Source organism: Chinchilla lanigera, unplaced genomic scaffold, assembly GCF_000276665.1.
Source record: "Chinchilla lanigera isolate Chin_1 unplaced genomic scaffold, ChiLan1.0 scaffold00090, whole genome shotgun sequence".
Classification (NCBI taxonomy): domain Eukaryota; kingdom Metazoa; phylum Chordata; class Mammalia; order Rodentia; family Chinchillidae; genus Chinchilla; species Chinchilla lanigera.
In genome coordinates, this window is record NW_004955491.1 from 5,853,867 (window position 1) to 5,878,332 (window position 24,466).

At 47.9% G+C, this 24,466-nt stretch overlaps 1 protein-coding gene across 1 annotated transcript in view; it reads right to left on the reverse strand.

The window, feature by feature from the left end:
• Prkag2 (protein kinase, AMP-activated, gamma 2 non-catalytic subunit) overlaps positions 1 to 24,466 on the reverse strand; it is a gene marked incomplete in the record, with an annotated part of 196,287 nt that overhangs the window by 1,333 nt on the left and 170,488 nt on the right. Inside the window, 9 exon segments of the mRNA XM_013504627.1 lie at positions 1,381 to 1,474; positions 5,488 to 5,634; positions 6,801 to 6,838; positions 7,240 to 7,405; positions 9,264 to 9,390; positions 10,675 to 10,729; positions 12,060 to 12,105; positions 14,638 to 14,696; positions 16,163 to 16,244. Of these exon segments, the coding sequence (XP_013360081.1) occupies positions 1,381 to 1,474; positions 5,488 to 5,634; positions 6,801 to 6,838; positions 7,240 to 7,405; positions 9,264 to 9,390; positions 10,675 to 10,729; positions 12,060 to 12,105; positions 14,638 to 14,696; positions 16,163 to 16,244 (814 nt within the window).

Consider the following 24,466-nt stretch of genomic DNA (forward strand, 5'->3'; position numbering starts at 1 on the left):
CATGGTGATTCTCCTGCATCAGCCTCCTGAGTGCTGGGGTTACAGGCGTGAGCTACCACACCTGGCTTGCTTTTAAGTTTAAATATGCCAGATTCTGCTGCTGAGCTTTTTCGTTTTTGGTGGTCCTGTGGACAGATACGGGGCTTTTACACTGAGCTACAACCCCACTCTTTTCTATTTTGAGACAAACTCTCAGTAAGTTGCTAAACTGCCCAACTGGGTGGGCTCCAACTTGTGATCCACCTGCCTCAGCCTCCCAGAATACTGGGATTACAGGTGTGCACCACCATGCCTGCTACTGCTGAGAAATTTAAAAAGTAGACATGTATTTTTAATCAAAGGTGCACAGTATCTCAGTTGTACATACTTGTAAAAATGTAAAAAAAAAAAAAGGTCTTATAACAAATCTAAGGGTGACTGCATATAACAACTACACGTATCTGGGCAGGGTGTTTCAAAACGGGTTGGCAGGAAAGATGCCAGATTATTTGTTGGCCTTGAACTCACTATGTAGCCCAGGCTGCCCTCAGACTCAGGGAGATCCTCCTGCCTCAGCCTCCTGAGTGCTGGGATTACAGGCATGTGCCACCACGCCCGGCTTGTGAGTCTGAATTTCTGAACTGCAGACAAATCAGTGCTGTGGCAACCGGGGCGGTGTGGCGAGGGCTGACCTCTGAGCTTCCGAGCACACCCCTGTGGTCTCCCACCAGGTCTGGGGTCTGAGGCCCACAGAGGCTGCTGGTTCAGAGCTGCGGGACCAGGAGGCAGAGGAAGAGAAGGCACAGAACGCCGGGCGTTTTAGGACCTCAAGGGGCCGTTGTTACCATGAAGTATGTGACAGGAAGAAAGGCCAACTCCTGTCAAAGCCCTCTTTTCTTTTCTGCCCCTCTAAGTATTTCCTTTGGCTTTTCTTATGCAAGTAGAACATTAAAATTTCAGCCGGGTGTGGTGGCACATGCCTGTAATCAGGAGGCTGAGGCAGGAGGATCGCTGAGTTCAAGGCCAGCCTGGGCTATAAACTGAGCTCAAGGCCAGTCCAAACCGCATAATGAAACCGTGTCTCAAAAAGGCACTCCCCTTCCTCCAAAAAAAAAACTTCAAAAATAAACTGGGTGTGGTGGCGCACACCTACGATCCTAGTACTTGGGAAGCTGAGGCAGGAGGATCACCAAGAGTTTGAGACTCACAGTGGAGCTTGGGCTCCACTGTGAGTTCAAGGGCACCTGCATTACATAGTGAGACCCTGTCTTAAACAAAAGTTTAAAACTGAAAAGAAAATGCGAACACATCACAAAGCACAGAGTGAAGCCCCATCTGCAGGTGGGGGCCGCGGCTCAGAGCATCCACTCTCCGGCTGGCACCGCAGATGGGCACTGTTACCTGCTGGTGTGAGGATCAGGGCTTGCAGGATGTCGGACAGAGAAATGATGCCCACGATACTGTCGGCCTCATTTACCACCACCAGCCGATGGACCTGCAAAAGGGAACAGGCCGTGTCAGCTTTGAAACTGGAAACACTGGCCTTCCCGCCGCCCCTCGATGTGGCTCCCCAGGGACAGGAAGTTAAGATGGCGCTCAGGCGTGCTGATCGCTTCTAAGGGAACTGGGCCAGCTACGTCCTGCTGAGGTTTCCGACACCACCAGAGCAGCGTGTGTGAGCTGCAGCTCCAGAGCCACAAAGCAGCCACCAGAATGCCAACCCGGGCGTTCTAATTCTCTGAAGCTGTAGCTCAGCTCCGAGCCACCGGCAGGCAACCTGCTTCACACGGGAGGAGTCCAGATGATTGTGGAAACCAGGAAGGGCATTACTCTTTTTTTTTTTTTTGGTCTTTTTGAGACAGGGTCTCGCTATGCAGTTCAGGCTGGCCTTGAGCTCACTTTGTAGCCCAGGCTGGTCTCGAACTCACAACTATCCTCCTGGCTCAGTCTCCCAAGTGCTGGGACTATAGGCGTGAGCCACCACGCCCGGCGCCATTACTCATAAGATCTTAATTTTGCTTTACTTTTTTGAGACAGGGTGTCACTGTGTAGTTCAGGTTGCCCTCAAACTCTCATGATCCTCCTGACTCAGCTACCTAAGCACTGGAATTACAGGTAAGCGACACCACGCCTGGCTCTGCTTTTGAGAGTATCATTATTAAACGCACTACTGCGGATTGAACCCAGGGCTTTCGCAAAAAGCTACATCTCCAGCCCCTTTATTTTTTATTTTGAGGCAGAATTTCACTAAGTTGCTCAGGCTGGGCTCAAACTTGGAATCTTCCTTCCTCAGCCTCCTACAGTGTTGAGATTACAGATGCGTGCCTGATTATTTTTTATTAGTATCTTTTCTCTGCAAAGTTCACATATTAAAGGATAATACTGTTTGGGCGTGGTAGCGCACACCTGTAATCCCAGCATTCAGGAGGCTGAGGCAGGAGGATCATTGAGAGTTCAAAACCAGCCTGGGCTCCAAGGTGAGCTCAAGGCCAGCCTGAATTGCACAGTAAGACTCTGTCTCAAAAAGACAGGAAAAAAAAAAAAAATTAAAGGATAATCCTGAAGAGGATAAATGAACTACAGCTAAGTGAAACAGATCACGTTCACCTCTAGTTTTCTAATTTAAATCTTTTACAGATGGGAGGGGAATGTTTGGTGGCTTCCAGCAACAACGCAGGTAGGAGAGGAGATAGCAGCTGTTTACCTGGGGGACCCTGCCAATACTGGGAACAAGGGGACACAGGAAGGAGGTGGAGAGGAGGGTGTTTGGGGTTTTTTGTTGTTGTTATTTGTTTTTTTGAGACAGGCTCTCGCTATGTAGCGCAGGCTAGTCTTGAACTCACTTTGTAGCCCAGGCTGGGCCTGGAGCTCACAGTGATCCTCCTGCCTCAGCTTCCCAAGTGCTGGGAGGACAGGTGCATGCCTCCATACCCAACATGTTTTAATATCTGATCTCCAATGATCTACACTGGTGATGTTCTTGAGATTACAGCTTGTTTTAGGTTAGAAAAATGAGTCATCTGATCATCATTCTCCTATGAGTCAACAAAATTTCTTTAAAAAGCTTCTCAAGTAAGACACTTTAGGTCCTTCAGTAATCCTGTAACAGCACAATTACTCGCTCTAACTATAAATTAAAGCAATGGTTCCTATCTGGGACCAGAGGCTACTTTATATTCTATGCTACACATATTTTATTGTTAACGTTCAGCAGTGGTAATTAAGCATCTTCTGATCTGCTGAGGGTCAGTCACGTCGCCCAGAGACGGACAGAATTCTACCACACAGAAACGGGCACTGAAAGCATTTTGTCATCTGCTGCCAAGTCTAAACTCACAAGTGTTCCCTGTCTAAAGCGCCTTGTTTGTCATTTGGATAAACTGAGTCTTCAGTGATCTTATCTGTCCTTCCCGACAAAGTGCACCATACCTAAAGACTGGCTTTGTGTCTCCCGGCGAAATGCTGGTGAAATGTGTGAAAAGCCATAAAAGAGAAAGCTGGGGGAATTCATTCAGATGGGTGGGATTCTCATTCATTCAGTTAATGTCTTTTTTTTTTTTTTCCTCCCGGGTACCAGGAATCGAACTCATGACCCTGTGCTTGCCAGGCAGGCGCTGTGCCGCTGAGCTGAATCCCCAGCCCCCTCAGTGAATGTCTTTGAGACAGGGTCTCACTCACTGTGTAGTTCAAGCCAGCCTTAAACTCACTATGTCACTATGTACCCCGGCTGGCCTCAAACGCTCAGTGACCCTCCTACCTCAGCCTCCTGAGTGCTGGGATCACAAGTATGTGCCACTGTGCCTGGCCTTTTTAAAAAGCTGGTGTGTGTCACAGTCACTCTTCTCGTGGCTGAGACACAATACCTGATGCCCAGAGGTATGGGGAAGGTTTATTTGGCTCCGTGTGTAGCGGTTTCAGACCATCATCGGGGGCTCCAAGGGAGGGTGGCACGGCAGCGGGGCAACCACTTATGGTGGGCAGAAGGCAGCAAAGCAAACAAGGGACCTTAGCAGTGTCTTTCTGCCCCTTTTGTACTCTACCTGGGCTACTGCGATTAGGCCAGTGCCAAACCAATCAGTGCACTGATTTGGTAACCACCCACCCCTCATCCCAGCACCACATACTGAAGAAGCCCCACCTGTGACCCCAGGAGGCTGTGGGGGGACATCCAGACACAAACCGTAACGGTACACGTTCGTGATACAGAATATTTACATCTGTTTTGTGGAACTGGTACACACACATCTCTTGGCTTTTTTTTTTTGTCTTTTTGAGACAACTTTTTCTCGCTATGCAGTTCAGGCTGGCCTTGAGCTCACTTTGTAGCCCAGGCTGGTCTCGAACTCGCAACAACCCTCCTGCCTCAGCCTCCCGAGTGCTGGGATTACAGGCGTGCGCCACCACGCCCGGCCACATCTCGTACTTCCACCCCTTTGCTCTCCCCCCCTTCTTGCTTTCCCACTCCCTTCCCATCTCTGCAGTGTGCCCCGTTTCCTACCACCTCCCCTTCGTTGTACTTCTTACTTACAGGTAGGGCTCCTCGTACCCTGAACACACAGTTAAAGGGGGACTTGGTGGGTTTCTAGGACTGATGCTGCCTGTCGCCACCTGGACAAACAAGCAGGCGCTCTGGTGTCTTCTTGCGTTTCCAGTGACATGAACACGGAGGGCCGTCACGCATGCTCTGCCCAGTTGGGGGTTGTTCCAGAACAACGGAGCTGCCCTTCAGCCCTCGAGGATGACAGGACGCATCCCGCACCTCGTCTAAGCAGCCACGTCGGCAGCGTGTGCGGGAGGGGCCTCTGTACTGTGCCCCTCTCATCTCCCTACAGGGTGCTGTGCAGAGTGGCCCTGAAAATCCTCCATGCGGGCCTGTGAGAGCTGGGGCTCAGGAGTCTGAGGTACCGGAGCAGTTACTATAAACTGGGGGAGAGAACCTGGGGTGGGGAGAGGGAAGATTAGCCTGAAACAATAGTTCTCTTTTTCTTTTTGTTTTGTTCTCTTTTTCTTTTTGTTTTTTTTTTTTGAGACAGGGTCTTGCTATATGCAGTTCAGGCTGACCTTAATTTCACATATATAGCCCAGGCTGGCCTCAAACTCACGATGATCCTCCTGCCTCAGCCTCCCAAGTGCTGGGATTTCAGGCATATGCCACCATGCCCGCTACCTTTTAAAACTCTGAATTCATAGGCCCTCTAATAGAACCTGATGGTCCTGGGGCAACTTGTCTCAAGTATACATTTTTTAAGAACGGGAGTATCTCACCAGTCCTTCTGAGTCACCTGTGATATCTGGACTTGACACTCAACTCAAACCAACTCAATAACCCTTTCCAGCCCAGCTGCCGCGTGCCACGGAACATTCTGGAAAAGGGCTCCCTCTGACAGAATGTGGAGGCTGCTTTGCTGGGCCTTCCCGGGACGCAAGTTCCTGAGGCGCCATCTGCCGTGGGTGTTTGTCGCCGTCAACCTGGGGGAAGGTGGGGGCAGACAGGTGCCTGGGGCTCACCTCGGCCCTCACTATCCTGTCCACGATGGTCTCCAGTGTCTCCAGCTTACTGCACTTCACGACGCCCTCGAAATACTGCGACCGGTGCTGCAGAGCCTGCGTCACTGTGATGTCCAGGTTGTTGTAGGTTTTCTCAGCAGCAAGATTCTGGAACAGAGCCCCAAATTTCAGTGTGCGTGATGGCCAAAGTGAGTAAGTTCAAGGCTGCCTGATCTCTAAAAACATTGATGTGTACTTCGATTTGGTAGCTGAAGTTCCCTTTTCGGCTTGTATCATAACGTCAGTATCATTACTTTATCTTATTGAATTAAAGCTCCCACATTGCAATCAAAACATTCACATTACGTTAAAACTTTCCCCCACATTATGTGATATTTTGATAGCATATCCTGCCGAAAACTTCCGTGTGCGAGTGACACCCTTGGGGAGGTGGGCTGACACCTGTGAGGGTCACAGTGCCTCAGAGGGTGGGACTCAACATCCACGGACTTCCCCGAGGGGCTCCCTGCAGAACAGGGTACTGGGGGCCCATTAGGGTCAAGGCCTGGAGGAAGAGCCGGCCCCAGGAGTCCCATGGGCCCACACGGCATCTCAGGGTCACTGCACCACAGTCTAATGAAGACATACTTTGGTATCTGTTATGTTAATCATACGGCTGACCCGAAAGATTGAAGACAGAGGCGAAGAACACTCAGTGCCAGGGTTAACACCACAGCCAGAACCACGGTGTGTACACTGGGGACGGTCGGAATCCGGGTTCCCTGTCTTAGATACTATAACCCTAAGCACCTTCATGGATGCATGGGGAGAAAAGAGAAGGTACAGCGCTAACAGTGAGCCTAGGGACTGAATCAGGGTGCACATGCGGAACTTGCTACAGCCCTGTTAAACCCTTTAACACGCGCGCTGTCTTCTTTAGAACAGCACTCCGAACGAGCGGGCGACAGACTGCGCCTAGCACGTCAGCATGCACAGGGGCTCATGTGAGCTCACACATGTGCGGGCAGGTGAATGACGCCCACAGCCAAACACAAGCATTTACGATCTATACGTGCGCTACAGGGAAGGGTACAATATACAGACCTGACAACACGAAGATGACTAAATACTACGTACACTAACGTGTGACTCACACCAGGCCAGGGAACATTAGAAGTGTGATTACTGTGGAGAATACTGCATTCTCTAATCCGCAGACTCAAGAAAGTTAGGAATTATGAGGTCAGGGAACCAGAGGAAAACACAGAAAACTTTGAATAGCTTTTAAAATGCATTCAAAATGACAGATTTAAAGAAAACGAAAACATACTTACAATTACATCAAATTTGGAATAAATATCTACAACTTTTCCTAAAAATGAAAGCACATGTGAGAAAAGTATTTTAGGAACAACAAAATCAGTCATTTTAAAGTCAACCTTAAATAGATTATTACTAAGGGTTGAATACTAACAAACTTGCCTCTTTTAAGAGGAAGGGCCGAACTGAACGCTGATGAACTTGCCTATTTTAACGTGGACATGAAATGGTATCTGTCTGTTTTCTGAGACAGGGTATTGCTATGTAGTTCAGGCTGGCCTTGACCTCACTGTACAGTCTAGGATGGCCTCACACTTGTGGCAATCCTCCTGCCTCAGCCTCCCGACTGCTGGGATTACAGGCATGGCCACCACACCTGGGAGTGAAATTGTATCCTGACAGAAGTATGAAAAGCCGCCAGTTAAAAAACTGCAGTTAAGGGGGACGACAGACCTGACTCGTCCACCACGGGCAGCGCCGATATCCGTCTCTCCACGAATATGTTCAGGGCTTTGATGATGGGCGTGTCCGGGTGGATGAAGGCAATGTTGCGGTAGGTTCCTATCCCCAGCTCCTGCAGGTTCTGCTTCATGAAGGCGGGCTTTGGCATGTCGGACATCTGAGAGACAGAGAGAGAGAAATCAAAGGTTCCGGGAACCTGAAAAACCCTGTGAGTAAGGTCCGCAAGTCCGGGTCTGAGTGAAAAGCTAGGCACCCGTGTGAGTGTCTCAGTGAGGACGAGCCTGGAGGTGAATCTTTGCTTCAGACCCATCTGTCTGGCTGTGTGCTGTGCATCACGTTTCTCCTTTCCCTCACTAACTACAAATGCGGCTACGAGGGGACGTCAGGTCTGTGTGGAAGACTAAGACCCACGAACCCCCAAGAACAGGCCTGATGCTTAATTATTTGTGTCACGCTCTGGGCCCGGCTGCAGGCGCGGAGTCAGAGTTAAGAAGCCAGGCGCTTCCAAGCCCGAGGGACCGATGGTGTCTGAGGCCACCAACCCCGACCTCACTCTGTCCCACCTCCTCGCCCTCTGTCTCGCTGGAGGATGCCAGTTTTTGTCTACTAGGGTCAAAGAGCGAGCCAGCTGCAGAGAATGAGGGGGACCTCTCCGCCGCCTCTGTGTGGGCTCTTTTAGCGGAGGGGTACACCGGGAGCGACAAGCCGAGGACCCAGTCTGGCTCTAACAAAATACGGCCCACGGTTTCAAAGATCCACCTTTTACAAAGGGTATGGCTGGCCGCAGCCTCCTGCTGTACCTTATCAGGAAAAGGTGAACAGTTAGGAGAAACAAAATGTTCAAGTCAAAGAGTTCATCAATATTCAAATGATGAGAATCCTAGAAATTTCGAGAGAGGAAAAAAAAGAAAGACCTATTAGGTCACCTCGTCCACCTCAGAACGGGGGGCTCCCTGTGCCACGCGCCACGCTTAGCTATGGTGCAGGTGTCCCGAGGCTAGTGCTACTCAGCCTCGGAGAGTGACTTGTTAATCGGGTTAACATCAGGCGCTGACGGCAGCCCTGGGCAGAGGAAACCCTCTGCTTACTGATTTGGAGTCAAGGTCCCGCTGTGCAGTTCAGCCTCGAACTCGCAGCCAGGCTCACGCCGGCCTCCCCCGTGCTGGACTGCAGCCGAACCCCAGCACGCCTCCCACCGCTTCTACCCGCCGAAGACTTTAATCTCGAATTCCGTGCATGGGCTCCGGGAAACGCCCGGCCCGCTGCACGACCCCTGTCCCTCCTCGACTCTTCTGACGCCGCCCAGCAAAGCGCTCGCAGGTTCTGGACGAGCAGGAAGCCAGCTCGTCTCACAGGGAGCTGAGAAGACCTCCAGGTAACACAGGCCTGATGTGGACCAACGTGGTATTTACGCTCCTGCCAAAACTCTACCTGCGCTGGGGTTTTCTGGTACTGTTGTAGTTTACAGCAAGATCATGTCAGGGTCAGTATTTTTTGATCAGGTTTCTAAAAATCATGACACAAGTAAACACATCATGAAACAGTGAAATGATTTTTGCCCTAAGTACCAGCTCAGTTTATTGTGGGCAGCGGTCTTTAATTACACAGACCTGCTTTGGTGCCCCTTCCACGTTGGGCGGTACAGCCATCTGATTTAGAAAAATAATTCCAAATGTTGTCATTATTTTTATTTTTGTATGGAAAGGTGACTGCTTTTTAATTGGAATCACCTTCTTAATTAATTAACATTTTGAGGAAAGTTCTCACTGTGTAGCCCAGGCTGGCCTCAGCCTCCCAGTGATCCTCCTGCCTCAGCCTCCCGTGAGCCACCATGCCTGGCTGGAATCAACTTTAAGAATGTACTGTTAAAATAGCAGCAAGCTGAGAAATTAAGGTTTAGGACGGCAGACCTCAAGACTAATGATTTCTGCTACTGAGAGTAACAGAAGCCAATAGATTTGAAGTACATGAAAGTAAAGGTAACTACGTCTTTACAAACACTCAAAACTACTTACAAAAAGCTGGAGGAACTTGAGGATTCTTTTGTGGGTAAGGATATAAAGTGCATTCCCACTGATAGGGTCAATGACTGGCAATCTGTGGATTTTATTTTTGATCAACGAGTGTACAGCATCGAAGAGGCTGCAGGGAAAGCCATTAAAGTTGTTAGGAGGCTTTGAAGAGAAATCAGACAGCTCCGGGCCACCCCTGCTTTAAAGTGATTTTATGCCCCTGTAATAAAAGGCCGATCAAATTAAAACAGCATGGGGGGACTTTAAAATTGGAGACCTCCGCTATCTTTTGGTTTTCCACAATCTCTTACTATATCTCAAATGTAAGCATGAGCTACAGATCTCTAGAACCTTTTTTGTTGTTTATGGGCTTGTTTGTTTTTGAGACAGGGTCTTGCTGAATTGCCCAGGCGGGCCTCAAACTCATGATCCTTTTGTCTCAGCCTCCTGAGTAGCTGGGATTATAGGTGTGACACACTGTGCCTGACCAGACAGTAGTATTTTTTCTTTCTTCTGTACTGGGGACTGGATGTACTGAGCTAGAAAATCCCCAGACATTTTCTACTTTTTATTTTGAGACAGGGTCTTACTAAGTCTCTAACTGCTGAGGATGGGTTTCAACCTGTGATCCTCCTGCCTCAGCTTACCACAGTGCTGGGATTGTCAGTGTGCGCCCCTGTACCTAATAGCGATTTTATTTGAAAGATGATAGAGACCTCTGTACCAGACCTGCTGGTGTGTCTGGCAGGCCTGCGCCCTGGCTTCCCTGCGGCCAGTACCAAGGGGGGCTGCACCTTCCTGTTAGAATCTGGAAGTAAGATAATACAGACGAACGTTTCCCCTTTTCTCTCTTTTACGCCTTGAGCGTAAAAGCATCTTACACTCCATTCTTTTCGGTCCAAGCCTACGATGGCTCTGATCTTGGTCAGAATCCGGGGCAGCTGTTTCAAGCTTCTTGTTCCCAGCTCCACCCACTGGACCGGTGGGCTGGGGGAACCCAGGACAGGGTAATTTTTTTTTTGAGACAGGGTCTTGCAACACGGTTCAGGATGGCTCTCAACTCGGCGGTGATCCTTCTGCCTCAGCCTCCTCAGTGCCGGGATTACAGGCATGCGCCACCATACACCTGGCTAGGACTGGGCGACAGGTCCCTACCGATCCCGCTCCAGGTCTGGATTTGCAAAATGCTTAGGGTGACCAGTTTCCTAGCCCAGTTTCAACCCGTGGGACTAAGAATGGCTGTCATCGCAAATGTCCCTATGGTTACGGACTTTAGGGCTTGGAGTAAAGAAGGCTGGCTCTACCTGGACTGCAGACCATGTGTGTTGGTTTATTTGTCTCTAGTTAGCTGTCATGGTTATAAAACAGACATCACAATGAATGTTTTCAACAGAAAAAAATCCTACAAGTTTACCTTGCATCTGGAGATATATTCACTAAAGGCTTAAATGTTTCTTGTAAATACAGCTCTGTATTTATAAAAAGAAAATATGCAGTTAGTAACATGTTCATTGCTTATTGTTATGCTATAAATTCAAATGTCCTTCATTTAACAGATAATTAGAAGAATTACAACTCCAAATCAATAGGAATTTAACATCCAAAACTACTGTGTTAATTACAGTCATAGCCACTTTAACTGACTTCAACTGTTTTCAGGGTATTGAAGAAAAATTCAATACTTCAAGAACAGTATTTCAACAAATGTTTGCAATATTAGAAAAAAACTCAAGAAATCAGCATGCAATACCAGCAGAGGTCACTAGGATGCTACTAGGTAAAATTAACTTCAAGAAATGAAGCATTTACAGAACCATTTAAAGCCAATTTTTATTAGCTGTAAGCTAAAATCAGTTATAACAAACTGTCCCTCAAATGTTTTATTTTACTTTATGAATGTTTAAAACCTACTGCATCGTGAGAATCCTCCCAGCAAATAGAAATTTCTTTGGAGAGCTATAAACTGTAATTAACTTGCTTTACTGAGGTTTATATACAAAAGGCATTTCAGGATATCCAGGCGGTACAGCACTACTACCAAATAACGTGTACGGCAAAATGTGAAAATGCTTAGGGCTCAGTCCGCAGCACCTGGACCTTAGGATTCGATGTGAAGAATGCGTCGGGTGTTAGGTTACATAAGCCTTTCGTAACAGGCCATATGGTCTCACGTTGACTGAATTCATTTTGCTTGGCTCGATAAAGCCCTGCTAAATATTTCCCTCGATGAGCTTCTAACTCCTATGGGATTAAAGGCATGGAGCTTTTGGGAACTAACGAATGTTTCGGTTTCTCGGCCAGCTACAGGGCTGCTTGACCTGTCAGGCAAAGCCAGACTCTTCAGTTTCAAGTTCTCCTTCAGTTGGTTCTTCCATTTCTTCTTGTTTTGGTTTGGTTTTTGAGATAAGATTTCACTGCATAGTCCAGGTTGGTCTTGACCTCACTTTCCAGCCCAGATTGGCCTTGGGCTCAGGGTGGATCCTCCTGCCTCAGCCTCCTGAGTGCTGGGATTACAGGTGTGCGCTACCACACCTGGCTCAAAAGCAGATTTCTAAGGGTGCTACCTAGCAGTCACTAGGGGTCAGATCATGCACCCTGACACCCTCAGCCCACCACACAGCCCATCCCCAGCCCGAGTTGGCCGGGAGACTCTCCACATGGAGACAGAAATGAGCAGAATGTTTTCACTGTTACTATGAAGCAGCACGAGAAGAATCTGTGAAGTTAAAACACACTCTGCACCCTGTACCTAACACCTCCTCCCGGATGGGAAAGGTCTTTAACCTCAGTGGTGCTTACCCCTCCACGTTTCAATCTTATGTTCCTCTAATTCATAAATCTGCACCTGCAAAGAAGAGAAATTCTCATGAATGAATGAATGTTAACACATACAACACAGGGGCAAGTTATGGACGAAACATAGTAAGACAGAGCTTTCGTAAGAGTTTTGTTTACTCGTTTTATGAAGAAGAGGAGAAATACAGAGAAAAAAGGTAACTTCAAATATTAAGAGAAAGTATATATGGGCTATGGATTTGGATCTAACTACTTTTTGGAAATTTTGGTTTAATAAACTACTACTGCTGAGGTTTGTTATGTGGGATTTGGGTCGAACCTTTTCCATATTTCTCCATTTACTTATTTATTTATTTTTTTTTGAGACAGGGTCTTGCCATGCAGTTTAGGCTGGGCTTGAACTCACTATGTAGCCCAGGCTGGCCTTGAACTCAGTGATCCTCCTGCCTCATTATAGCCTCCCTTGAAGGCTATAATTACAACTGTGCACCACCTCACCTGGTGAGATCTCTCCATTTAAGAAATCATACTTGTGCTGATTTTGATAGTCCTGGAGCAGAGATGTGATCAACATGAAGACGGATTCATGTGAATCGGTAGGATTTGAGAAATCAGAAGTATCTGTCATGTGACATAACAATATTTATTGCTGTCTCTGGGAAAACTTCATTCTAAGCATATGTCTTATGAAGAAATTCACTTCGTATTTTATGGAGGAATTTAATTACAGCCACAGATCACTTAATAACGTTTTGGTCAATGATGGCCACATGCAGAACTGTGGTCTTAACGTTACTGGCACCCAGCAAGTCCACGGCTGTTTTAGTTTGTGTAGGAACACCCTTCCATAGTGATGAAGTCAACGGATGGTATTTCTGAAGATGTGTCCCCTTGTTATCATGCTGGGTGACTGTCCCACTATATTTAAACTGGGCATGGCGGTGCATGCCTGTAATCACAGTGCTTGGGAGGCTGAGGCAGAAGGATTGTTTAGGGTTCAAGGCCAGCCTGAGCTACACAGTGAGACCCTGTCTCGCAAAACCAAACCAAACTGAACCAAACCAAACTGAACCGAACCGAACCATACCAAACCAAACCAAACCACACCAAACCAAACCAAACCAAACCAAACAAAACCAAACCAAACCAAACCAACGCAAGTATTCAGCGGACCTTTCAAAGACCCCTATTTTACTACGTGAATAAAGCATACAACTCTGTCCTTCCCAACCCTCAAAAACAAATGGCAGCCGAGCACGAGCTGGCAGAATCACAGACGTCCCAGTGTTGCAGGAGACAGAAGTGGTCTCCGATCTGCTCTCCTGAGCAGCTGGACCTGGCGCCAGGGACCCGCACTGACATCACCCCAGGCGTTGTTTCTTCACTGGTACAACCAAGTCCAAATGGCATCTCCTCAATTTTAATTTTCACTTCTTTCTCCTTTAAAACCACACGGCCCATATGGTTCTTGTTATAAAATCGCCGGGGGACAGCACCAAGCTCTGTCACCCCACCGGGCTGCGCTCAGGACCAAGGCCCCTGCTGGGCCAGCCACCTGGCCAGGGGCTGTGGGCAGGCCCCACCCTTGGCGCTGCCAGAGGCTGGGTGACACAAACCCAGGCGATGCCACGCAGAGGCGCCCTGGGCATAAGTAAGTGTGTGGAGTCCTCCCGGCCGGAGGGCCTGTGACAGCTGAAGAAGGCAGCTACTCCCTGTGATTTTTCCTGACAGTATCTCCTTCAGGCTGAAAATGTACAACTTTGGGCAAAGCTGGCTGTTTACTAGGGTTAATAACTTTTTGCATATTTTTTGGTTTTTGAGACAGGGTCTAATGACAGTTGAGACTGGGCTTCAACTCACAACGTAGCCCAGGCTGGCCTCACACTTATGGCAATCTTCCTGCCTCAGCCTCCCCAGTGCTGGGATTCCAGGAGTGTACCACTGTTATGGCATGTGTCCAGATGTCCCCCAAGGCCTCATGTGGTCACAGGGGGCTGGGGCTTTTCAGACGTGGCTGGATGTAGAGTGTGTGGCACTAGGATCAAGGGTGTGTGGTTACTAAGTTAGTCCACTGGTTGGTTTGGATAGTTTTGGGTGTGCGTAATGGGAAGGCACACCCTGGGTGTGAGCGGCACCACACAAAGGGTGGGTAGCCCAAAAGGGATAAAAGGGAGAGGTGGGCTGCTGCTGCTACTTTAGTACTTTGCTGCTTTATTGCCTTCTGCCCACCACGAACTGTTTCTCCTCTGCGATGCCCTCTGCCATGTGCCACCCTGCCTTGGGGCCAGCCAACTGTGGACTGGAACCTCTACAGACTGTGGGCCAACAAACCTTTCCTCCTTTAACTTCAAGTGTCAGGTATTTCTGTCTCAGGAATGAGAAAAAGTAACTAAGACACCCACCATGCCTAGCTTTATGTTAGTAGTTTTATACTGAACTTCCTCATGCTGTATTTATTTTCAAAATAAACCACTGCCATCCCATACCAAAAATATGGCAAAACACAGACACAGCTCCTACATACCCAGGAGACACACACAGCTCTGATCAGTGAGAGAGGGCAAAGACTGCTGCCACTCACCATGGGTGATTTATAGTATCTATGCAGTATATTTATGAAATCGGTGATTGTCAGCATTCCTGGAACGAAGAATTAGATGTTAAAAATAAAACTAGGGACACAGAACGAAAAAATGTATATATTAAACCTACAATGTCTACAAGAAAAGCTTATGCAATATACTTTAACAATCTCAAGAATAGTTTCATATATTCTTTAAAGCTATTAATTTATTGCTTATTCCAAACTAGGTATTAAAATCCAGCTGAAATGAAACTTGATTAGAAATTTGGAATTCATCAAAGTATGTGGCAAAAAAACCCCAAAACAAAACAACAAAAAAACCAAAGTATGTGGCAAATCAACGACAGGAAACTGTTATGAAATATCAAAATAGAATTGTAGCTACATGTAAATACTCTAAAATACTTGAAAATAAGACACAGTGTGATAAAGCAAGAGAAAGTACTCCGCAAGCCCCAGCACGGGGACCCGAGAAGCGTTCTCAACACACGGCTGTATCAGTGTTGTCACTCGCTGTCCCGGTTCCGGGCTACACACCACAACTATGGCAATGAGAAAGATAGAAAGCTGCTCCCCGAGAAAATCATAATCTAGGGGAAAGGCAGACATAAGCAGGCTCTTTTATTTTTATTTATTTTTATTTTTTTGGTACCGGCAATTGAATTCGGGACCTTCCACTTGCCAGGCAGGCACTTGCGCTGCTGAGCTACATTTCTGGCTTTTTTTTGGAGACAGGGTATCACTGTGTAGCCCAGGCTGGCCTGGAACTCATGGCGATCCTCCTGCCTCAGCCTCCCAAGTGCTGGGATTACAGGCAGGTGCCATCATACCTGGTGGCAATTACAAAATCTTGTGTTGAGTCTTATGAGAGATGGTGACAGAGTCCTTATCTGTCCGTGTGATGTACTGTGTGGGGAACGACAATGTTTGAGCAGCTGCGCGTTACACGGTATCTTTAACAGCAAAGATGCCCATGTGCACAACTTCTCATCTGTCCTGTCCAAGGTGATGGGTGGTAACAACTTGGCCGTCACACAACTCACTGGCCTGGCCCAGGGCGGGGGCGCTAACTCAGGTCTGTTCTCCGTGTATATACAGATTTTATTCCTGTGGCTGATAAAGACACATAAGCCAAAACGTTGCTGAATTAAAAGAAATTCAACCCCTGAAAAAGGAGTTCAGTTAAAGTGCAACAGTGTTCTGAATTTATCCAGGATGTAAAAGGCAGGACACAGCCAGCTGTGGTCATGCACGCCTGTAATCCCAGCACTTGGGAAGCTGAGGCAGGAGGATCTCCGTGAGTTGGATGCCAGCCTGGGCTATATAATGAGTGCAAGGCCTTCGGTGCCTAGTGAGATCCTGTCTCAAAAAAATGAACAAAGAAGGCAGGGACGCTCTTCCACTTGGTAACAGATCTCCTGCGCTGAAACCAACCCCACCCTGCCCCCCATGAGAAACCTAGGGATGCAGTGCCCTAGGGGCCACCTCCCGGTCCCAGCACCCCCAGGCCCACACTGCTCACCTACAAAACTCTGCTTTTTACTCTCCCACAGTGGCGCTGCCCGGACACCGTTGGCTACCAAAGCAAAAAAGGCTTTTTTCACCTAGAGAAAAGCGAAGAGAACAAAACAAACTTTTACTGTGTTCTTGTTCGTTTGCTTCAGATGAGGTCTTGCTGAGGATTCCCCCTGCCTCAGCCTCTTGAGGAGTTGAGACAAAAGGCATGTGTCACTATGCTGGTGACAACAGGGTTTTAAAGTCTGGAATTAGGAAGAAAAATATCATGAACTAAGATTTCAACTCAATGGGCTCCGTTAACTTCGATGACAGATTTTGTAGATTTGGTAAGCTAACAATAACTAAATATTGCAAGCAAAAATCCTTTTGTGTTATACTGAAAGACACATAGGCTTAGAGATTATTTTTTTGAAATGGAACAATATAATTAACTTCAGTTTCTTTTGCTTTGGTACCGGAAATCGAACTCAGGACCTTGCGCTTGCCAGGCAGGTGTGGTGCTGCTGAGCTATATCCCCAGCCTGTTCTTTTCCTTACTGTAACTAAAGACTCTTGTATACATAGAGACTTTATAACTAGCACCATTCAAAAATCAATGTCAGAGCCTAGTTTCTCTTCTATGTGATCAACAGTTCATTTGAAAACACTGAAGTTAGATAAAAAATGCATCAAGACCTTTTTAGTATGTTCAATAACAAAACGAAGAAGCTGAGTTTCTCAACGCCAAGGCTCAGGAAGGAAGAGTACAAAGATGCAGCACAGCTGCACTCTACGCTTGAGAGACAAACATTCACTGTGCATATCACAGCCAGGCGCTACCGGAGATGCACAGACGCTAGCGTCTAGGAAGGTCTAGTACGCGCGTGCCACAGCGGCTGTTTGTATCCCTGAAAGTGCTAGAAGTCCGCCGTCCCTGGTCCTGTATCTCAACGTGCACAGCAAGCACCCTCTGCACTAGTGCAAAGCATCAGCTTTCCAGAAAGCTCAGGGCTGACAATGGGGTCTAAACACCAGGGGCAAAGACAAACGGGGAAAACAGTTCACTCCTACCTCTGTACTTACTCCCCCAAAGTAAGTCCAGGCCTTAGATTAACTTTGCTCCAAAAGACGCAATAGGGTTTATGTGCAGTGGGTATCTTATCTTTTCATGTACAACAACCTACACTCATTCGTTCACATACAAAAATCTACAATTATTCAAATACAGCCATGCCACCTCCTTCCGGAATGTCGTCATAATTCCGGATGTCCTCTGTGTGTTGCAATGGGCGTACTAAACGCTAAACCAGGCTGACGATCTTACCTGAGGCTTACTTTGCGGGGAGGGCGTGTATTATGAGAATCCTAAAACATCACGCTTGGGCTTGTTTCTGGGGAAATGGGGAAACGAACCAAAAAATGCACATTAAGCTAAATTTAAAAGGCCCACATGGTGAGCTTTGATCCCCAGGCCATGGCACTACGCCATGGAGATGGAGATGGAGCCGGAACCTCCAGGAGGGGAAGAGGTGAGGTCGCCAGGCGGGATGCTGGGGCCCTGTCCCCTCCCATCCCCCGAGCCTCTGCCTCCTGCCACCATGAGCTGACAGGCCTCCTCCGTCACACGCTCCTGGCACTGTGTGTGGTGCTGTCACAGTCCCCGAGCCACAGGGCCACGCGACCCCAGACTGAACCCCTGACACTGTGGGCCACAGCGAATCCTCCCTGCCTGCTGGCGCCTCGCTTGAGCGTCTGTCACCCGACCAGGCGCTCACTCGCACAGGCTCTAAAATAAGCTACAATTTAAAGTCCTAGCTCCTAATGCAAGTGTTATTCTAAAACGATCCCTGGTTCTACAAGATACATTTTTTCCCCACCACAGCTTGTGTTAAGAATTATAAAAATATTCCCACTGTTCGTGCCATAGCTTTTTCTCTGCTGAATTATTTTAGGGAGTAGGATCCCTGAATCAAAGATGTTCAACGTGGCATTATTTTTAGTAATGAAAACTGGAAAAATACCAACCAACACAACATGAAAACTTGTGAAATACTATATAGCAGTGAGAAGAAAGTATGAAAGAGTGATTAAAATAGTATAATTACGAAGACTATGTTGAAGTTACTTAACAATAAAAAATACAGATTGTAAAATTATACAATAAATAAAACAGAAAAGATCAAAGAGAAGTAAGCCAATAATTAAGCTGCTATCTTAAATAGCTGCGGCAATAAGATACGTATGTATTTCTTTTAAAAAATTGGTATGCTGTATACTTTTTAACTAAAAGAAAATGATTATCTTCTGATCAACTATAATTAAAACTCTAAAGCAGACTCTAGAATTAATAATTAAGCATCTATTTATACATTTCTTGTAATACTTTGTTTTTTGAGATGGGGTATCTATTGCTATATAGTTCTTGCTGGCCTTGAACTCACTATGTAGTCCAGGCTGGCCTCAAACTGATAGTGATCCTCCTGCCTCAGTCTCCTGAGTGCTGGGATTACAGGAGTGCACCACCATGCCTGGCAAAGGTAGTATTTTTGAGAAAAAGGAAAAGGAGAAGAAATGTGTGGACTGAGGCCTACATTCATCCTAAAAATCTTCTGAGGGTATTTTCCAAATCATCTGCAAAGAGGTTAATTTCAACAGAAACCTGAAACCTATTAAAGAGAACACCATAAATCCCAGGCAGGACAGACACAAAGAGAATCCCATCTACACCCATCACGGATGGGAGGCTCAGAAGCACAGATAGACAAAAGGCAGTCAGAGGAGCAAGCACTGAGCGCAGCTGACTTTTCACAACAGGGAAGTCAGGAGAGGACAGGAAGTGCTTCAGGATGCTAAAGGAAAAACTTTCAACCTAGAGTGAAGATCTGCTGGAAAACACCTTTCCAAAGGCCCGGCAAGTAAGGTCTTATTCAGACAAACAGGGGCTGAGAAAGCTGTCTGCAGCCTGCACTGCAAGAAATACTGAGGGAGGTCATCATGCAGAAGGGAAAATTCTAGAAATTTTCCCTCAGGGACTGAGGGAAAGAAGGAGCCCACAAGGGTTGCTATCTGTGCAAACAATACACACGAAGCCAGCATGGTGGCACACGCCTGTAACCTCAGGACTCAGGAGGCTGAGGCAGGAGGATTGCATGAGTGGGAGGCCAGCCCGGGTGACACAGTGAATTCCAGGCCAGCCTGAACTGCAGAGCAAGACCCTCTCTCAACAAAATGAAATAAAACAAAATAAAACAAAACAAAACAGAAATAAATCAGTAAGTAAAAATAAATGAAAACCCAGGAAAAAGCCAGGCATCAAAAATGAAAAATAAAAAGAGTGCTGTGCAATCACTTCCTTTGTGTTCTGTTTCCAGAGGCCCTGAGACCCTCCGTAAGGTCACAGGGTTAAGAGCTTCTAGGCAGCGGCTTAGTCAGAGAAGTTATTGTGGGAAAGAAGAAAGTTTCTTCTGAAAGAACAGCCGTCATGTTTGGGTGTTGCAATTAAAGCCCCATTACACTGGTGTCGTGTTTTTAACTTTGAAGTCTGATGAGGCTCTACAGTAGTAAAATACTCATTGAAAGCTCATGGAACCATGTGATTATTTGTTCAAAATATAAACATTAAATAGCAAAGTATTAAGCAATTAGGCTGACATCAGTACTTTACTTTTTTCTGCGTTTTTTTGTTTTGTTTTGATTTGGTTTTGACTTTCAAGACAGGGTCTCGCTGTGCAGTTCAGGCTGGCCTGGAACTCACTTTGTAGCACAGGCTGGCCTCAAACTCACAGCGATCCTCCTGCCTCAGCTCCCCAAGTGTTGGGATTATAGGCGTGCGCCACCATGCCTGGCTTTTGATACTGGACATCGAGCCCAGAGTCCTGGCACTGAGGTACATCCCCAGCTCTTTTCATACATTTTTATTTGGAGACAGGGTCTCGCTACATCACTAAGTTGCCCTGGCTGGCCTTGAACTTGAGATCCTCCTGCCTCAGCCTCCCAGAGTGCTGTGATTACAGGCATGTGCTTCTGGGCCTGGCCAGCACGGTGGCATACACATTGGCAGTGGGTGCTGTGTGCCGGACTGAATTAGTTCTATGTATAGCTTCACTGTATGCCGCAGGGCCAGTGGCAAGGTTCACAGTGAAGACCCCGGGTGAGGCTGCAGCTCTGCGACAGAGGGCATTAAGAATTCAGCGTGAAGTGGCGTCTGCTCCGCAAGGAAGTAAACCCAGCACCAGAGCCAAGTGACCACTGCCCCCTCTGGGCTGGCGTGGAGCTCTGAGTCCCTGCCCTGCGGCTCAAGGTCTCACTGGAAGCTGATACGCGCACCCCTCTGCTCCCTGGTCTCTCTGGTGAGGAAGCACTGACATCACCAGGAAAGACAGGAGAATTTCCTATTTTGAGTCTATCCACAGGATCGTTATCTGTCCACACAATGTAGAGATCCTCCTGCCTCGGCACTTGCGACCTCCAGAGACCAGACAGGACTTTACACAGCGCACAAGCTACTCGGCCGAGCCAGCTGCGGGACATGGAAGCACCTGGAGACCTCGGTGTTCAGTGAAACGAATCAGACATACAAGCCGGACCCGGGGGTGCACACCTGTAACCCCAGTACTGGGAGCTGAGGCAGGGGGATTGCTGGGAGTTCAAGGGCAGCCTGGGCTACACAGTGAGATGCTGTCTCAAAACAAAAGAAAAAAAATCTGAACTAGATGAGCACCAGTTCAAAACCTTGTCCTGTTTACTGATTCTCAGCAAACACTGGGCCTCCTGCACGGAAAAATCCTATCTTTTCCACAGACACACAATTGGTTCAATCTGTTACCAATTTAAAAATTTACATTGTAATAGGATTTTCCGAGCACCTAAGGTGATAATTACCTCAGTCACCACGGGGAATAAAACCGAGAAGACTTCTGAAACAGTAAGCAGGCCCAGGTGTCTCTGCGGGTTCCGGCAGCCAGGCGCCAAGCAGCACACCTGGGCTCCACAAAGCGGGGCGCCAGTCCCTCGGACGCGGGGCTGCTGTCTCTACAGTTTCACTCCAGTCAGGCTCATTAACTTGGCCGCGAGGCTTGCAGGATCAGTGCTGATGAAAGGAGAAGGTTCTCTGGGAATGTCCTGACTGGCGGGGGTGGTGGATGAATCTGCGAGTTTGAGGCAGATTTACCACAAGCTAACCTGGGCCACAGTGAGACCCTGCCTCTAAAAACTGAACTCCCACGACTGTCTCTCGGGACGCGTGGTGGAATGAATGCTTGTGGATCACAAGCACGGCATATTTCCGGGGAGTACAGGTACAGCAACTGCTGTTTCTTGCTATAGGCTTCTTGTACCACAAGACATGTAGGACTATTTATATGCACTTTGACAAATTTAAAATTAGCCAAGAGCCCCCCTCTGTCCCAGGTTCACGTCCCTCACAGCTGTTGGCCTCCAGTTGGAGTCTTTCATGGAACATGGACAGGCTATCATTTCCTTAGTTCTGCATATAACATACTTATCTACTGGTCCTAAGAATAATTTAACTTTTTTTTTTTTTTTGAGACAGGCTCTTGGTATGTAGTGCAGGCCTTGAACTCACGGTGATCCTCCTGCCTCAGCTTCCCAGAGTGCTGGGATTACAGCTGTGGGCCACTACGCCCAGCTAATAGAGCTTTTTACACATCCTTCTAGATATTAATTACTATTAGCCATCTCTCCTTCTTTCAATCATCTGCAAGTCAGGAGACATCACTGAAAAAAATCAGTATTTGCATTTCTTCAAATGTTAGTTGCCTTATTTTTATTTTTAAAAATTTTCTAATGTCTCACGGTTGCTAGACAAGCACTCTACCCCTGAGCTCCATCCGCAACCCTGGGTCATTCTTCCTGAGGCCGCAGGGCCGAGAGTGTAAGAAACCTCTGGCGGCCACCAGGGTCTCAGCCACAGGGCAGCTCGTGTGGGACGGAGACGCCAAGGCGCTGGCAGTTACTTGAGGTCAGAAAACAGGCGGGGAGTCACCACAGGGACTGGCTGCCCAGACGGCTGCAGCGGGGCCGGGACTTCTGGGGATGGCACTGGAGAGCATCTGCACGCGGTGGAAGTTGTGGCAGGGCAGAGTCCGGGACCGTGCCGAGGGGGGCCGACACAGGAGGTGCGGGAATGGGTTTCACGGTGGGGCCCGAGGGCGTCCCACACAGTGAAGAAACTGGCTCTGCACGAAGGTTCATCCCCGTTCCACGTCTCGGGGGCCATCCCTTCACTCTGCCCGGCCAGACTACACGCTTCCCCTGGTCTCCTGGGCCACTACCCAGCTCTGTCCCCTGTCCTGCAGAAACCCAGAAGAGCCTGCTGTGCATCACCACGCCCACAGCTAGTCTCGAGTGAGTGGTGGCTTCCAGGAGGGTCATCTGAGGCCCCTGCCCTCTCTCCCTTCCCAGTCTCAGGCCCACAGCTCCGCCCCTACCAGGACAGCCCGCGAACTTCTTTCTGTGACCCCCACTGTACCAGAAAGTGACTCGTGCGGGTCAGAATCAGACGTGGGTGTGCAGAAAGGCATCTCCTCTCCTCTCTAAATTACCGTGGGCTCTGCCTTCCTCTAAGCGCTATGTATCTCACCCTCCGCAGACCCTCTCCTTGATAACGAAGCGGGCAGCTCCTGTCAAAGGCTGCACTTCCTCTGTCCACACCACTGGCATCACCTGAACAAGGGGCCTGGCCTCTCCCGCTTCTCACTTTGCAAACAATCACGTGGCTTGTGCCTCTGAACTTTACCACAAGCTAAGATTATACGGGGCGGCCCTCTCCTAGTCATGTCCTTCCAACTTCCTTTGGATCATTCACTCTTTATTCTAAGAGTCCCCCTTGTTGTTTGAAAAATAAGTATTTGGCAACAGCTACTTATTTGGCTACCTGCTTGTTTTCTTTCCCCTGGCATTACTACCCACTGTACTGCCTGGCATAAGTGGAACAACCAAGTAAAACAGCACTGGGCTGTAACTCAGTATAAAATAAATATTCCTAAATCTACATGGAAATACACGATTGAATAAATAAATGAAGGAAAAGACACACATCTCTTGCAAAACATTCCAGTTAAAGCATGCAAATGCTCCCTCAAAAGAGTGAAGGTGTGGGCAACTCCGCCTCCCCTGAGGGTGGGCTGTACCCTGCGTCTTCTACTAGACTAGGGCGTAGGAAGGAGGCAAAGGGATCAACTAACTCCACAGTGAAGGCAGCCAACAGTAGCTCGGCCGGACTGAGAACAAGAGTGCTGTGGTTTGTGTCTGGGTGTCCCCCCAAACCCTCACACAGTCATGGGGCGGGCTTTTAGAGTTTCTGATTGATCCATGGTCCAATGCTGGGATTATGGGTGTGAGTGCTACACCAGCCTGGGGCGGGTAGTTTGCATATGTAAGGAGAGAAAGAGGCTGCTTATTGCTGCTCCTCCCTTTTGCTCTTGTTGCTTTTGCTGTCTTCTGCCGCCGCCATGAATGGTTGCCCTCTGCCATGTGCCACTCTGCCTTGGAGCCAGCCAAGTATGGACTGAAACTTCCACAGATTGTGAGCTAAAATAAACCTCTCCTTCCTTAATTCTGGGTGTTGGGTATTTTGTCCCAGCAATGAGAGAAAAGTAACCACCAAGACAAGCAGTGACAAGTCACTGGAGTAAGCACCTGTGAGGGGTGCTCTTCCTCCCCACACCTATAACCCTGCTCTAATCATGACGCAAACACAAGGTGCCTCTCCTTTTTACTTCTCAATTACAAGGAAGAGTCTGAGAAGCTCAGGACCAAGGGGGGCCTAAGAAGACAGGTGACTCAAGGTAACAGTCACCCCTGGGGGCATAGCTCAGTGGCAGAGCAAGTGCCTGGGGTAACGAGGGGGTTCAATGCCCGATCCCCCAATTCTCCTGAGTCAGAGGCTATGATGACTTCTATTTCTTTTCTTTTCTATGATTTTTTTTTTGATACAGGGAATCGAGCTCAGAACCTTGTGCTTGCCAGGCAGGCGCTGTGCCGCTGAGCTATACCCCCGGTCCTATGATGACTTTTAAATGTAACAGTAACCTAGATGGGACCCTCGAACAGAAAAATGACATGAGGTAAAAACCAAGGAAACGTGAATAAAGTATGTTCTTGGTGAATAATAGCACCAGTGTTGGTTCATTAACTGTGGCATATATACATACACACACACACACACACACACATACACTAATGTAAAATGTCAAAAATAATACAGCAGGGTGTGGTGGTGCACACCTGTAATCCCAGCATGCCCAGCACTCGGGAGGCTGAGCCAGGAGGATAGCTGCGAGTTTGAGACCAGCCTGAGCTACAAAGT